General features: G+C 32.5%; 2 protein-coding genes and 1 non-coding gene across 4 annotated transcripts; 2 read left to right on the top strand and 1 right to left on the bottom strand.

Annotated features, from left to right (window-relative positions):
• Positions 1 to 221: 221 nt before the first annotated feature.
• LOC149482892 (uncharacterized) lies at positions 222 to 10,838 on the top strand. Of its 2 annotated transcripts, XM_089703075.1 has the most exons (6): positions 222 to 583; positions 7,910 to 8,144; positions 9,038 to 9,162; positions 9,587 to 9,718; positions 10,020 to 10,049; positions 10,636 to 10,838. In XM_089703075.1, the coding sequence occupies exons 1-6, from the start codon at positions 481 to 483 to the stop codon at positions 10,800 to 10,802; spliced, it is 792 nt and encodes a 263-aa protein (XP_089559201.1). In that variant the 5' UTR covers positions 222 to 480; the 3' UTR covers positions 10,803 to 10,838. The 2 variants fall into 2 exon arrangements, with proteins under 2 accessions (XP_089559201.1, XP_089559203.1); XM_089703077.1 differs by lacking the exon at positions 10,020 to 10,049 and having other exon boundaries at positions 226 to 583.
• Positions 8,810 to 8,881, top strand: TRNAA-CGC (transfer RNA alanine (anticodon CGC)). The gene has a single exon. It is a non-coding gene; the product is annotated as a tRNA-Ala (tRNA).
• Positions 10,824 to 12,135, bottom strand: RfC38 (replication factor C subunit RfC38). Its single transcript, XM_089703067.1, has one exon. The coding sequence runs from the start codon at positions 12,047 to 12,049 to the stop codon at positions 10,982 to 10,984; it is 1,068 nt and encodes a 355-aa protein (XP_089559193.1). The 5' UTR covers positions 12,050 to 12,135; the 3' UTR covers positions 10,824 to 10,981.
• Positions 12,136 to 17,313: the final 5,178 nt, after the last annotated feature.

Here is a 17,313-nt window from a genome sequence, read left to right on the forward strand (position 1 = left end):
GTAGGTTTATAAATAGCACTAAAAGGTTACATTCTGTATGTGGGTGTATCGTATGTATATTATTATTTTATTTTATTGATTAAAATATCAGGTATGTCTCGTCTCATCATTAATACTTGTCTTCACATATAAGTAAAATGTCGAGTGTATAAATATGACAAAATTATTCAAATTATAATGCGCCATTCACCAAAGGTATTTCCTCAGTCTTCTGCACTATGCAAGACCAAGAATTACACCTTAAACGCATAACATTGTAAGCATCAACGTATAGTAAACGTATTTTCGTTGTCTTGTGCGGGATATCTGATTGGAAGGGATGACGTAAAAAATGCGAAATTGGATTAAAACCGTGACCTATAACGGAACCATCGGATGGCAATCACTCCTTGTCGTTGCTTGCTTTTTAAAAAATAAAACTCAGTATATAAAAGTGGTGCGGTGAGACGGTCCTTTTTCAAAGTTGGAGGCTGCGACAAGATGTTCCTCAAATGTTTACGTGGTGTCGTCGCTCTGACTATATACTCGTGTTGTGTGCATTTTTGTTTCGGTCAATTCCTAACGTTTAGGAACTATGAACCCGGTAAGTGTATAATTAAAGTTTTCTTATATTTGTATATATATCATGTTCATATTTTTAGTTGAACTCTATATTTGATGAAAGTTTTGGTAACGTTTATATTAATTTTTCATTTTAACTCTTAAGTAAATAATTTTCAATTTTTAATGCAAGTCAAACTTAGATACCGATACGAAAGCTTTAAAATAAATTAATTTAATATAAATTTTGACTTTGATTGATTGACTTTGTTAATAATAATTGTAGAATGTGAAATGTAATGATAATGAAATAATAAATGAAATTTTGATTTATAATTAAGTGACATAATTTGCATGCTGTTAATAACGGCTGAACATGCTGGAACTCAATTGTTAACATCTATGTATATCATGTTTTTTGGCAAATAAATTAATTTGAATTTGAATTTGAATTTGAAAAATACTTATCTTTCACTTAGTAGAGTTTCAAAAAAAGATGAATCAATATTGTAACAATACATAACCAAATTATTATAATATTTATATACTTACATACTTTATTGTCCGCATTCAAAAATAATTTTATATTTTATTTTTCACATAATATTTTAACAATGTTTATTATTTAGTAGCTTTCCACCGCGGCTTCACCCGCGCTAAATTCCCAAGGAAACGAGGTGTTTCGCAGTAAAAAGTCGCCTATGTCCACTGTATAGCCAGGAGGCTTGTATGTATGTAGGAACATACAGATACAAAAATCTGATTCACGCATACACAATCGAACAGAAAAAAATCACCATTTTATTTGGGTTCTATAAAACATCCAGATTGCTTAGCAATATGCCTTTTTAAAAATAAAGGTTTAATTTTCATTATATCTCTGTAAGAGTTGAAATTATGTTAAATCACGTGCGTAACTATTTATGCGTTAACAATTAACATAATACTCGTCAACACAAACAGGATATATAAAAAACATATAAATATTTTTGTATCTATGTTAGAGCTTAAATGATTAATTATAATACTTTAGATTTTTATGCTCTATAATAAATCACATACTTTGATTTAATTAATGGTCAGTCAGGAAAATCTATAGATTAACAAATAACTACTATGCACTTAAAACATTCTCGTAAAATTACAGTAACACGTCATATACCTACTTAACTTAATACGTCAAATACTTACTGAAACAAAATATTTACGTAGGTACTGTCTCTACATTTCATCTTCATCATCATATCAGTATAAAACAAAGTCGCTTTATCTGTCCCTATGTCCCTGTGTTGACTGATTTGGATGCAGTGTTTTTAATAGATAGAGTGCAGATTCTCAAGGAAGGTATATAATTTATTAGGCTTTATACACCGCGGGCGGAAAACTAGTGAATTATAAATATTATATTCTATGCCAATTACAATTTTATTTACTTCTTATAAAATAAAACCTAGCTATTGTACTAGTGTGCCAATAGAATTAAAAGTTTCAAGTTTGAAAATACAATATCTCTCCCTCAGTAGATACTAGATAGAATATATTTTATCGAAGCATTAATTATTGTGATTGGTAATATCTAATAAATAATGAATTAATAAAGTGGGTGTGCAAATTTCAATAACTGGATTTCGGGATCAGGTTTTATTGGATCATTTAAATATTTTATTTAGGTTATGTTGTAGATAGTTGCATAAATTTCTCATTCCTTTTTTTCTTTGTATTTGTTCGAAAATATCAATTATAGTGGAGGCAGATTTTTATTATATAATATGTGAGAATCGAATATGAAACGTTCGTATATGAAACTAAGAATTAGAAAAGATTTTGGGCACGGTAGGCCCATTGCACAGCTCCTGACCACATCATGCATCAGTCTACTACACACATATTTGTACTTACCTATACACATTATAATATTATGTTATGCCTTACACCTCGACCTAACAGTACCTAGAATTATAATACATTTTGTTACCTAATAAATTATTAATGTATTGATCATAAATAAGGGTGTGGTTGCCAGTATTCGGAATATTTGATTGCGCCGACTGTATGCATGTCGAATTCGCACTAATCACTTTAAAACTATATATGTATAAGGAAATTTAGATAATATTCGATTTATATGATCAAGTTATTTATTAAAAGAATATTTAAAAATACAATTTAATCATGCATATCCGGATTGACGAGACAACTAAGTTACATTTTCTCATTGGTTTTCCTCAAGCATCTATCCTATCCTATTTATACTATAGTCTATACTAATATTATAAATGCGAAAGTAACTCTGTCTGTCTGTCTGTCTGTTACTCAATCACGCCTTAACTACCTACTGAACCAATTTGCATGAAATTTGGTATAGAGATATTATGATACCTGAGAAAGGACATAGGCTACTTTTTACCCCGGGACATAGGATAGGTTTTATTCCGGAAATCCCACGGGAACGGGAACTATGCGAGTTTTGACTGCGCGGGCTATGCCGCGGGTAGAAAGCTAGTATTCAATAAATGATTAATATGCGAACAGTATATAATTATGTATAATGATTATACTGTATAATTTTTTCTGTATTTTTATTGCAAGTACAATTCATCTTCATATAAAATTTTTTAAATGGTTCGATTGCTAACCGCAGATATTTTATTATGTTTTTAATATAATATTAATATAACAATATTGTAAATCCTACCAAACATTCTCTATATGGAATAAAAATTAATAAAACAAAATATTGATCCACGATAATATTAAACCAGAACTGATATAACTACTTAGATCCTCTTGAGTTTATTCAGGAGAGTATACCAAAATATCAGGGCAATTGAGTACCTAAAAGCAACGTAAAAAGTTAGAACTTTGAGAGAAATCAGCGATCATAGCTATTTTATTATAACAGCGGGGCCCATGTGCTGTAGAGTGAAGACCATGGCTATGAAAACGTAGTAGTTGGAGTGCAGAATTTAATCTGTAAAATTTATCAAAATAAAGAAATCAAGTACGATGTATTCTTCTTATCATCTTAAGTTTATTATATTATAAATAAGAATGCACATCAAATAAATATCAGATTACATTTGCAGATTAGTTCTTAAAACAGAAGCAAAATGCTTGTCACCGACCAAGTACGTCTTCTCAGTCTTTAAAAGTTCAAGGATAATAAAAAATAACTATAAAAATATAAGCAACATAGTTGCTATAATGATATTTTAAAGTCCTCTTCAAACTTACTGGAAAATGGGTTGGAAGTATCACCTTGTATCTAAAATGTAACTTAAAAATAAACTTAGATATATTACAAATAGATGTGGTAATATTTTGTATTGTAAAACCATAAAGAGAACTTATAGATACTATGGTAGAACTCTACTTATTAATTACCATATTTTCTATTCCTATTGCTGCTTTAATATTATAGATTATTATATTTTTAGGTTCTTATTTAAGAATTTTTAAATCATTTATTCACATTATTTAGGTACCTACGGTAAGATATAACCCATTGAGCCCCGAACGGCCCGATTCCGGGGCCTGAGTTATTAATTTCGGTAATATTATGATGATAAGTAGGTATGTATTTTCAAGGAAAATCGTGAAAAACACCCACAAAATTTATGACTTTGAAATAATCGAGATAAACTAAAAATAAAAATAATTGATACCTACGTAACTAGGTAAGTACCTAATATTTATTCTCATGAAAGCTGGTTTCTTAATAAATAATTAATTTCTACAATTTGAACCGTACTAATATTTAATACGCAAAAGTTGCATAATCTGACCCCGTAAGAAAAAATTCCAAATATATAGCTCACCACTCAAAATTACATAACTTATAATTTCGACAAAAAACAATAAAATTTGAATTAAGGTATTGTATGTAATGTTATGATAATGTGCGGTTTACAAAGCATTTGTAAAATTAAATTTAACACTGAAATTATTTGTTGTGTGCTAACCCTCATAATTTATACCAGTAACTGTAACATACTGTAATCCGTATATAAATTCAAATTCGAATAAATACGATGGAATAAATTTGTATAGATGGACTAGTACAACATTTTATTTCATATCCTTAAAACAAGTTGGTAAATAGATTTATGGATTTCAAATCTCTAATTTGAAATATAATTTACCACTTTTATAATTCGGCGCCTCCTGGCATCTGGCACAAGACCGACTGCACTGCTCTCAATTTTTTTGTCTATCTGTAGCGTCGAAACAAGATTTGGCACTTCAGATCGACAAACAAAATAATAATTTTTAACTTACTTTTATTTTCAACAGCAAAAGTTAAATTCAAATTCAAATTCGAGTGTGGAACGTCGGGACTATAGGTAATACAATAAATAAATAAATCGTGTTTGAAAACGTATTTAATACAAAATCAAACACTAGTAGATATTTTCAAGTTTACTCTTCAAAAACCCTCACCAAATGTATATACTTGATAGGAATGTACCTAGTTCCTAATATCTAATTATAAATTTAAATTGAAGTCATTTCCTTGCGCCTAAGTTAATAATGTTTCGAGTATCATATACAATTGAATGATTAAAATGCTGTATGCTCATCTATACAAGATTTCTCAACTTCAATGTGAGAGGTCCCGTGTAAGACCTTTCACCACTAAACTAGTATATGCCATAAGATATTGTGCCTATTCACAAAACTAGTACCAGAGATTCAGATTGCATATTATACTGCAAATGTCATAAGTGCGCTGCAGTTTTCCTATAGACGATTGCGATTTTTCGATACCTATATAAAATACTAGCGGTCCGCCCCGGCTTCGCCCGTGGTACATATTTCGCAATAAAAGGTAGCCTATGTTCTTTCTCAGGGTCTAAAGATTATCTGTGCCAAATTTCATCAAAATCGGTCTAGTAGTTTATGCGTGAAAACCATACATACATACATACATAGTACATACATACAAACCTTCCTCTTTATAATATTAGTATAGATAATAAAGGTAGCTTTTTAGGGTTCTGTAGTTAATGTGAATGCACTAGGAATAAACTAGATGTAGGTTCGTAGTAAGTAGCTATGGAAGTGGCAGCCGGCAGGTGCCTTCTCAACAGAGAATTCATTTCTTAACCCTTTGTCAATATCATAACTATCATAATTTATTCATACTGAAATGAATATAAGGCCACTTCATAATTGTTCCTTAAATTAACAAATAATTTTTAAGTTTCTCTTTAGAATTGTAATTTTAATGATTTAATATAAGATTTAACTAAACCCAATTTCATAAAAGGCCTCAATTAAATGTAATTAAAATAAAATTAGCAAATTGCAATTATATCTTAGGTAATTTATTCGCATAAAGCATTACCATACTTTGAATTTTAAACAAAAGTGAAATGCTATAAAGGAGGTCAATGCGTCAATAGTAAATAGGTACAAATATTATATTAGGTCTTAGGTCTTATCAGATTACATTAAGAAAATCAATTGAATGATAATAATATTTAATAATATATACTTAGTTACAGAACCTACTTAAAATCGTTCAAATTTTAGGTACAGGTATTTTAACCGACTTCAAAAAAAGGAGGAGTTAAACTTTTTTTTTGTCTATTTAATTTTAACCGATATGTAGGTACTACAGTATTTAATATCAATAAAAAAATGTAACTGTACTATGAATACCCACTATATAAAATTTTATCAAGAACAGGTGTAACAAAGATAACACTAAGTAATCTAAATACATACTAACAAATTCAATCAAGGCCAGTTCTTAAGTGACATGTTATTTTCTATTAATGACAGCTTTGTAACCGTTAAGTAACCTATGCCAATGACCCCATTAATCTTTGTGTAATGTATAATTATTGAGATACAATCACGCTTACACGCCATTAGAATAACAATAACCTATGTTGGACTATAAAAAATATACTCACAGGACCAACACACTATTTACGATGTGCTTTAAGTATAGTAGGTAGGTGGATATGGTAGATATAATGTGACATAATTGGTGATTATTATGTGTTATTATTTTTACCAAAACATGACTCATAACGTAGGAATACCAAATGGTGCAGGTTTTTACTAGTGACATAGTTTTCAAATGTAGGAATTTATTTGGTACCTACAAACAAAAAATTATTATTATTATTATTTCCTCTTCAATTGCAGTATGCTTAAACATTTCATTCCATAGATCAATCATGTACCTACATATTTCACATAACTCAGATGTCCATAATATAATATAATGTACATATTTATCTACAGTTAAATAGGTAATATACCTACTCCATTTCGTAAAAGTTCACAGTAGATTAACTTTGTCTCAATAAATTATTAATTTATTAGGTAAATATTTTAACCTAATTAAAGATTATAAATAAATCTACATCTTACTTTTACATGGAACAGTATTATATTATGTATAACCAAAATATTTCCGGCCATAAGCGGGAAATTTTCCCACAAAATCTGCTAAGAACAAAAATTAAACTTACGAAATCTTAATTTAGTTTATTTATCTTCGCGTATAGTAAATATTTGTGTAGTGTAGGTATATATTTGTATTTTTATTTATTTTAAGTACCTATTATTTAGACTACCTAACTATTATATTCTTATCCATTTGTTTAAGTATATACAGTAAAAAAATCTAAAGAAAACTCAACTGACTGACATAGTGATCTATCAACGCACAGCTCAAACCACTGGACGGATAGGGCTGAATTTTGGCATCCAGGTAGATTTGGATCAATTCTACCTCAAAGGAATAAAATAGGGGATGAAAGTTTGTACCATGAAAATTAATCATTTCCACGAAGGTGAAGCTGCGGGCAACAGCTAGTAGCTATACGAATAAAACATAATTTTATCCGCAGGTCACATCTATAAACACTTTTTTGAAAAAATAATTAAAAATTCCAATTGTTTAATCGAATCGAATCGAAATATATATCACAAATTTACACATTTTTGATTAGATTCGTCTATTGAATGAAATTTGTTTGGTATATTCATCCTAAAGAGAAATAATAAAGGCTTATAGCCTAATCCGTTTTGTAATTGAATCCGTGAATCACACATTCCATAATCAATTTTGAATTCCATTTCATAGAGCAATTAAGCATAAAATTTGAGATCACGTAAAATGATTTTAGCTATGAATACCTAATTTTTTATTTAATTTGAGAATTTTATTCTTGTTTTTGAAGTGATACTTCTTTAGGCGTTACCAAAGAAGTTTCACTTCTGACCCTTGGGCTCTGTACACACGCTTTTTTTTGTATAACCGTCAAGAAATGTAGTGTTGTATAATATACTTAATAAATAATCCGCGTTTAAATTCCGATAATTTTTAAAAATTATTTTTCTGTTTCAGCTCCAACACAACCACCACTGCCGTTCCCGCCATGTCGAGCGGACAATTTACAATGCCTTCGCCGAGGATTACGAACATTTTTCTTCCTGATGGATTCAAGGCATTTGGGCATGACCCCTGTCGACCCGATGATCCTGAATAGCGTCACAGTTTCCGTGCCTGACGACCAAATGTCATTTTTGTTACGAAAAGTCAATGTCACTGGTGCAAGGTGGACGAAACTTCTAGAACGCAGGTAAATTATTATGTGTATGTTTAATAGATTTGTACCTACTACCTATATGCATAGACCTAGGATTTCGCTTACAAAATCTATGTAGTTAGATAAAAAAGTAATTTGTAGATTTTAAATCTAATTTGTCAAAATTAGAAACACTATATAGATATAATCTTGATTCTATGAGTGAACTACTTACGATAAAGTCTAATAATCGACTAGAAATTAAAAAATATATATAAACTAATATTATAAAGCTGAAGAGTTTGTTTGTTTGTTTGAACGCGCTAATCTCGGGAACTACTGGTCCGATTTGAAAAATTCTTTCGGTGTTAGATAGCCCATTTATCGAGGAAGGTTATAGGCTATATTATATCATCACGCTACGACCAACAGGAGAGGAGCCACGGGGGTGAAACCGCGCGGAGCAGCTAGTATTAGATATAGCCGGTATACATAAATAGATAATTATGTATTGCCTGCATCAGAGGGGCGAGCACGAAAACTATCATTCAAATGTTGATCATTGGTTGATCACGATTCATGAACAATCATTAACTATAACAATCTTTCTCTTATCATTTTAACCGAAAGAATATTATGGATCAATTCCTTTGATGAAATGGTGTACAGAATAAATTGTACAGCTTCATATGACTACTAATTTCGACACATTCAGTATCGGGGATGTAACTCAGTGGTAGAGTGTCTGCTTCGCATGCTGAAAGTCCTGGGTTCAAATCCCAGCATCTCCAAATATAAAATTCTTTTTTTATTTTTTATTTGTATTTTTAAACAAGATTTCTATAATTAAATTTGATTGCATTAATAAAATATTGATCGTTTGCGAAAAATTTTTTATATAAAAAATTGTTTTTCTCATAAAATATGCTAATTTACTGGTTTTACAGGTTTAATTTGCAAAATGGAAAAAACGGTGTTGTTTTCAAAAGCGACTTACATGTTGTTGGTGAATTAACTATGATGCTATCAGGAAGAGCGGACCCTTTCGTATCGTATATTACAATGGAATTGAGTGAGTCAAGGATAATTTGCTTTTGTTTTATGTTAAACTGGTTCATTTAATGTACGTAGGTACTTAGCTGTTGACATGGAGTGGATATTATGTTGTGAAATAAATTTCTTTACCTATATAGAGTAATATCCTCAATGTTATCTGTATTATTTGGAATTCTCTGCGAAGTGCGATTATGGCCAAATCTCACTGTATAAAATATAACCACCTCATAGGCAGAAGGCACAGTGCTTTACGCGTAAAGGAACGAGGGGTCCTGGGTTCGATTCCCGGTGGGGAAAAAATGACTCAAGTCTGATCACCTACTTGTATGAAGAAAATCGATTAGTGAAACAGATTCAAACCGCATCTGCCCCACATGTACCAAACAATTAAATATTTTACTAACAATATATAAAATTCGGCCTTATAATTATATTTTCAGGTGACGTAGAAACGAACATCACTTATTCATGGACTGGACAGCGCGGTTACGATAACGAAGATTATTTACTTATAGGCCAAGAGCGAATAGCCGTACGAAATTCTAGAACGCCCTTGTTTTATTTACAACCTAGTAAGAACATTCATATCAATAATAATTTAATAATTGATAAGTAATAATTTCATAGGGTGAATATTGGCTCTTAATTCAATCTAATCAAAATTTCCTTTCTCCATTATCTTTCATCTTATTTTAATATGTTTTTCTTTTTATTTCATGATCTTGTCCTCATAATTATTCATATTATAGACCTCACAAATTAAATACAATAACTACAAATATAATACTTACATAATATTCTTTTTCAATCTTATCTTCATAATATTTACTATTTCCATCCTGTGTACATACTCATCCGCTTTACATCTTTCAGATTTTATCAATTCAGAAAACGAAACTATAGGTAATGTATATATTGAAATGTATAAAAAATTATATGGTTTTACTTTCCTGTGTACATTTCCTGCAATTATTTGGATTTTAAAGGCTTTTTAACTTATTTTAAAAGCAATTTATTCATAAGAGTATTATAACCAAAATGAACTCTAATTTCTCAATCTTAGATAATTTGTACATCAGCGAAAATATTTTTAAGTGCACAAATTTTAATTCTATTCAAATACTAAAATATATTATAGTTTCAAGTTAACAAAGTATAATTGCACTACCAAATTCTAATCCTATTCATATTTAATTTTAAGTTAACAATTTTTGTATAATTATTAATTGTATCATACTTAATTTGCTTGCCTTTGCACACAAATAACTCATTAGAAATTAGAATTATTGTACTTGTTACCTGTGTTACTTACTCTGCATGTATCTTGACGAATAATTTAACTATAATATATAAAGAAAAAACAATGATAAAATGAGAAAAATCACTATAGATTATGCATGAGGTGACACCAAGGTGACACTATATACCTATAATAAATATTACATAGATATTTCTCCTTAGACTTTAATATGATATTCTTAAATTTCAGGTGGAACAGAAGATGCATACATGATCGAACAAGTATTGACAGCAAAGAGCGCCGTATTAGATTACTTATCTAATGAAGTTACTGTAGCTTTAATGCACACAGTTGTAGATAATTTTAGATTATTCGCCAATCAAATACCAGTTAAGAACTATTATTTATATAGCTAGTAATTATAATAATAAAATACATTAAGTAGAAATGGAGTTTTATTAAATCCTTATTCCTTACATAGTCATACAAATAAAAACATTAAACAATCATGGAAATAGTACATACAATTTTAACCAGAATATCTTACAACTGACATCATCACAGAAATTGTTTATCCTTCCTACCTTTTCAAATACTAGAATGCATCACCCAGTGACTCTTCCATAAATTTCTTGTATATGGCCATAAACTTAGCAACAAATGCCTCCAAGTGAAATATTGCCTTATTACCTAAACGCATTCTGTGTTCAAACATAGCAGCATGACTCGCTACTTGACATTTCATGGCCATATCACAATTTCTTACAAGCTCTTTCAACAGACCTGAAAATATCATATCTGGTGGCACACCATGTATTATTAATTCATACAACTTTTGTCTGACTTCACCAAGTTTCTTTGGAGATTGTTCTGATAAAATCATTGATGCAGTTTCTCTTATGAATTGTTGCCAATCTGGTTCAGGTACTTTTTGATTAGGTGTAAAAGGATATTGTTGCACTCTACACGCCTCACACATTAATAGAGCACGACGTAAATTACGATCTGCACATTTAGCAATGCGTAAGGCCAATTCTGATGGCAAATTGAGCCCTTCCTTTTTACACACTGTATGAAGTACTGTGGAAATTTCACTCTCTGTAGGTGCAGGGACTCTTATTGTTAAACAACGGGATCTTATAGCCGGAATAACACGAGATATTGAATTAGCAATGAGAATAAGCCGACAGGTCGCTACATATTTCTCCATTGTACGTCGCAAGGCATGTTGAGCATCTTTAGTCAAATCATCAACTTCATTTAAAATAACTACCTTAAATTCACGTTGTCCAGAAGAGTCTATTTGGTGTGTTTGTGCAACATTTTTTACGAGATCCATAATAACAACTCTGTCATAAATTCCAACATCAGTAGGGTTAACCTCTATGTGATAATTACTACTTACAGTCATGATTTCGATTTTTTTATTCGAAGGAGTTGTAAAATGCATTGTTTCTTGCCGCAATCGTTCAACTCCTGAGCCATATAATTCACGTAATAAGCACATGATTCTAGTTTTTTTGCCGGCTCCTGAAGGGCCGTAAACAAGAAGATGCGGGAAATCACTTTGCTGTACGAGACTTTTCAATCTTACTGCTTGGTCTTTATGATAATCCAACTTCATTAAATCTTTTGGTCGATGTTTGTCCACCCAAAGACTCATTTTGGGAGAAAGTTCTCAAACAATTAGCAGAATAATTAGCAGTTTATGAAATTTGAAAACTATTTAATGTATTTGAATTTGATTACTTTTTAAATTTGACTTATAAGTTTCTGTCAGTTTGACATTTTATCCATGAATAAATTCGCGCCAAAAAGCTTATGCTCAATCTACACGTTCATGTTCGTTTAGAAATTACAGCTTTGCAAGTCTTTGCCTATCTCAGATCATTAACTTAATGATCTAAGGCCTATCTGCATGGAAACGCGCATTGGATGTCAAAATAAAAGTTTTTTTGAAGCAAATAATCAACAAACACCACTTCAGTTTTTTATAGAGCAAGATTCGTAGACAGAGGATCAGAAATTCGGTGGTGCCACCTCTATACATTTTGTAAGAGCTAGCGCGTAAGAGCAACTTTTGGGCTAGTAAACTCTATGGGCTAGTAAGAAAGTGCGCACACGTAGCGACGCAACTCCCCATGATGGGAGAGACAAAATAGTTGCGGAGACAAAAGTTGCTCTTGCGCGCTAGCTCTAAAGCCGCGTTTCCATCTGCAAGAAAACTTCCGCGAGAAAAGTCCGACAGTCTGTCTGACAGCAACTTGCAAGTCTACTTGCAGGTGGAAACGCGGAATTAGACTTGCAAGCTACTGTCAGACAGACTGTCCAACATTTTTCGCGGAAGTTTTCTTGCAGATGGACAGGCGGCCTAAAGCGTCTTATTCACGGTCCATCTTGACGTACGTCCAGCCAAGGTCATACACGATGCACGACGCAAAACGACAGTGAATAGTGTTGACGTACGTCAATAATTATTATTATTATCTTGCTGGATGTGCACGACCAATTTTTCATCCAGCAAGCACCCCCACCATCGCGAACGTCGTGCAGATGGACAGTGAATAGCGCGGACGTACAGCAGATCAGTGTTGCCAACAGAAATTAATGTAAATACTTGGAAACGTGGCCTATTGTAGACTACAAGCCCGGATAGGAAAAAATAGGGGTCAAACGAACCACCAGGGGACATATCTAGAACGATAGAAGAGCAAAAAATAATAAGATTCATCACTATGCCGTCACTTGTAAGCTGTCCAACTGAGTGCAGATGAGAATTGAAAAGTACAGGTAGACTCGGTAAATTTTGGTCATATATTTTTGTACGGCATTCTTAACCATCGATAGATCCATTTAAAATAATAAGAAACCGCTCAGTGCCGTACAAAAATGGTGGTCCACCAAGTCGGAATTTTTATTTAATTTCCGAGAGTTAGCGGGGGTAAATTTGGTCATTTGACCATGTACGGCATCTGTGTCATACTATTGCTATACTGCTTTTAATCCATTATTCCGCAACGCCGTACAAAAATCATGGGGACAAGGGAAAAAAAATCGAGAGTTGTAATCCCCTCTCTTTCCCCACTCCAGGGGGTCATTTGACACAACACGAAATAAATTTATTTTTAAAGTATTTTATGCATAGATAATATTTTTTCATGTGCCGTACATTTTCGTTGGTTCAAAGGGGAAAAATCTGAAAAAGAAAAAAATCCATATAACGAAATGTTTGCTTTATATTTTGATAATAAAATATAAATATTCATTAATATTAAGAAGCTCGAGGTGGTTAATTATCACCTTGGAAAGTCGGAGTCAGGTGGAATGGACTCCGTTAAATTGATGAACTAATAAAAAAGCTATGAACGAAAAGATGTGAACTATATGCAATCAGCCCATGAATACAGGTAAAGTCACAAGCAAATGCTAGTAATATATACATATTCAAAATGTACAAGTAAAGCGCTTTCAAATGATACCAAACACGGCATATTTATCTTAACTCTATTTTTTTACTCTGTATGTTTTGTCCGCTAGAGGGCGCCACATTAGATTTTGTGAAACCCCATATAGCCTTTAGCTAGCTGGTCGCTGGTTATCCAGTGAACAATTCAGACGCTTCTAATGATATGTCATTTGTCGAATTCTGATAAGTAGTGTATTCCCTCGTAACTTCTAAAAGTTACGAGGGAATAGATGAACATACATACATGACCTGTCAAAACCATAACCCTCCTTTTGCTTTGCCGTAGTTGGGTAAAAATATGTTAATGCCGTACTGTATCAAATGGCCATAAAGCACCCTTAAAATTGTAGCTTTCGTCGCTTTCATCAGCCTAAAAGATGTGGTCTGCACAAAAATGTACGGCATCGTTTTTTCCTAATTTATCTATGTTAATACTATTTAAAACAACGAATAAAGTGTAGAAAAATATTATATTTCATTAATCTACGATGTTTAAACTTTAACAAAATTTCTGGTTTTGCATTTCTCTATAACTTTTTTTAGAACGGTTTCTTTTGAACGGCAATACTATACAACAATTGAATTTTACAATATCATGTTAAAAAAAAAGTTCCCGTACAGGGTCAAATGACCTTACAGCTCTTTATATCAAGAATTCGATGAAATTAAGATGATTATTGGTATACATTTAAAAGAACAATTATTTTTTGACGGCATTGCTTTTAATAGTACTTTTGAGTGCTAGATAATGTTTTGGAACCGAAGCCGTACTTAGTCAAATGACCCCCTGGAGTAGGGAAAGAGAGGGGATTGCAACTCTCGATTTTTTCCCCTTGTCCCCATGATTTTTGTACGGCGTTGCGGAATAATGGATTAAAAGCAGTATAGCAATAGTATGACACAGATGCCGTACATGGTCAAATGACCAAATTTACCCCCGGTAACTCTCGGAAATTAAATAAAAATTCCGACTTGGTGGACCACCATTTTTGTACGGCACTGAGCGGTTTCTTATTATTTTTAATGGATCTATCGATGGTTAAGAATGCCGTACAAAAATATATGACCAAAATTTACCGAGTCTACCTGTACTTTTCAATTCTCATCTGCACTCAGTTGGACAGCTTACAAGTGACAGCATAGTGATGAATCTTATTATTTTTTGCTCTTCTATCGTTCTAGATATGTCCCCTGGTGGTTCATTTGACCCATATTTTTTTCCTATGCGGGCTTGTGGTCTATTGATATGATTTTTTTTGTGTTAACTTAGTGAGTACATGAGCAAGCAAGAAACAGTTATTTTATATTTTTATGTACACAGGTAATACCCAATTATCATTACTTTTGGATCAACCTAGTACACATGGACAGTTTATATTCAGAAGTTATTATTTTAAAAGAACTTCAAGGCGAATTGTTGAATAACACAGATTTTATGCAAAAGTCCACTGCAGAAAAATGGCAATTTATTTAAAAAAAATGTCCTAACGAATTTGTTTGTTTAAAAAAAATGATTAGCTATATACTCTCTGTTCCCGCCACTTCAGCATTTACTGAAAGAGTCTTTTGGGTCATGAATGTGAAGTGGCGGGAAGAGAGAAACCGAGCTTCATTAAAAATTAATTAAAAATGAGATCTTGAAATATATAAATTTAGATTTGAAATGTTTGGATTCATATAATTCATTGAAAAATAATGAAAAATTGTTAGGTACTGCAAAAAATACAAAAAAATACATTTTTAAAAATCCATACTAATTATAAATGCGAAAGTAACTCTGTCTGTCTGTTACTCAATCACGCCTAAACTACTGAACCAATTTTTATGAAATTTGGTATGGAGATATTTTGATACCTAATAAATTTATATATATATATATATTGATTTATTTAGAAAAATGGTTTGATATTAGTAGTGATAACTCTATATCTTCACTAAATACAATATCTTTAAAAAAATATTATTGAATTTAATAATTTAGAACAAATTATAGAAGGAAAACTTAATTTACGAAGACTAAACATACATAGGTTGATCCAAAAGTAATGATAATCAATATTAAAAAGTACACTTGGACAGTTTATATTCAGAAGTTATTATTTTAAAAGAACTCCAAGGCGAATTGTTGAATAACACAGATTTTATGCAAAAGTCCACTGCAGAAAAATGGCAATTTATTTAAAAAAAATGTCTGACGAATTTGTTTGTTTAAAAAAAATGATAAGCTATATACTCTCTGTTCCCGCCACTTCATCATTAATTACTGAAAGAGTCTTTTCGGTCATGAATGTGAAGTGGCGTGTGAAGTACAAAAAAATACATTTTTAAAAAAATTTTGTGTGGTTTTATGAAACCACGGTAAAAGTGAAACTTAGGCACAAAATAATCGTATTTGTACGTTAATGACTCCGAACACTGCTTTATACCTACTCGGCAGCCGACCGTCACGCGACATGCGCTACACAGACCAAAAAGTTTGAGACAATGTAATAAAAGTTTCACTTTAAAATATTTATTTACTCTTTATTTACCTCCTTTATAATCAGATATTATACTCTATTTCTTCAAATAAAAGTTGGCAACCCTAGCCATGCTTGATGCGCGCACGATCGTCAGTAGGATACATCCAGCACCGCAGCCTTGAGCTGACGTACGTCGGGGATGGACCGTGAATAGGACGCTTAAGACGTTTTGTCTTTGCATGGCGACACAAGAGGACAGAAAAATGAAAGATTTAAATTAGGTACGGAAATTGTGACGGAAATTGAAAAATGAAAAATAATTGCTCATGGAAAAATAAATAATAACAAATAATAATAATAAATAACCCCATCGCCCCCGGTTGGCATATCTACAATAGATATCCCAACCGTGCAGTCAGTCACCCCACAGGGCACCTTGTGGCGAGGTGTCGGGGAGTAGCGACCCCGCGGGAACCGAGCGCTCCCGGGGGAGGTCCCTGTCCTCACCTCTGGACTGTCCCAGTGGCAGTTCGGAGTGAACAATGACGAGGTTCAGGATCCCCCACCTCTGGCTTGCCTTTGTTGGCCGTCCAGAGTGGAGCCGCCAGAGCTATATGCTCGGGGGTGGAAGTGTCTAATGGCGTAATAGCGGGGAAACCCGCTCCGGGCCCGCGGGCCCGCGATGGTGAAACCGGTGCCGCACCTCTCTACACCCCTAGCCGCTCAGCTGATGTTGCCCCCTTGTTGCCATTCTCGGTAACCTTTTTGGGAGCCCATCGACCGAACTGGCGAGTCACCGTCTGCCATTATTTTCAATTTTTAATATTGAAAAGGCAGACGTCCATAGTCCCCATAGAACCAATATACCAGTCCATCTAGCACCCCCTTCCATAACCCAGTTTTGTTCATTTCCATTTTTCTGCAATAGTCCTACATTGGCCGCGGACTGCCAAGGGCTGTATCTCTATAGTGCAGTCATGGGCAGGCTGCGGCTGGTGT

This window comes from Colias philodice, chromosome 14 (assembly GCF_061535455.1).
Source record: "Colias philodice isolate Cphi_HAF_F1 chromosome 14, ilColPhil1 Martin Lab GWU primary, whole genome shotgun sequence".
Taxonomy (NCBI): Eukaryota; Metazoa; Arthropoda; class Insecta; order Lepidoptera; family Pieridae; genus Colias; species Colias philodice.

Coding starts and splice junctions, on each gene's coding strand:
- RfC38 (XM_089703067.1), bottom strand. CDS start 12,049: ATGAGTCTTTGGGTGGACAAACATCGACCAAAAGATTTAATGAAGTTG.
- LOC149482892 (XM_089703075.1), top strand. CDS start 481: ATGTTCCTCAAATGTTTACGTGGTGTCGTCGCTCTGACTATATACTCG. Junction 8,145..9,037: donor ACGAAACTTCTAGAACGCAG/GTAAATTATTAT, acceptor CTGGTTTTACAG/GTTTAATTTGCAAAATGGAA. Junction 9,163..9,586: donor GTATATTACAATGGAATTGA/GTGAGTCAAGGA, acceptor TTATATTTTCAG/GTGACGTAGAAACGAACATC.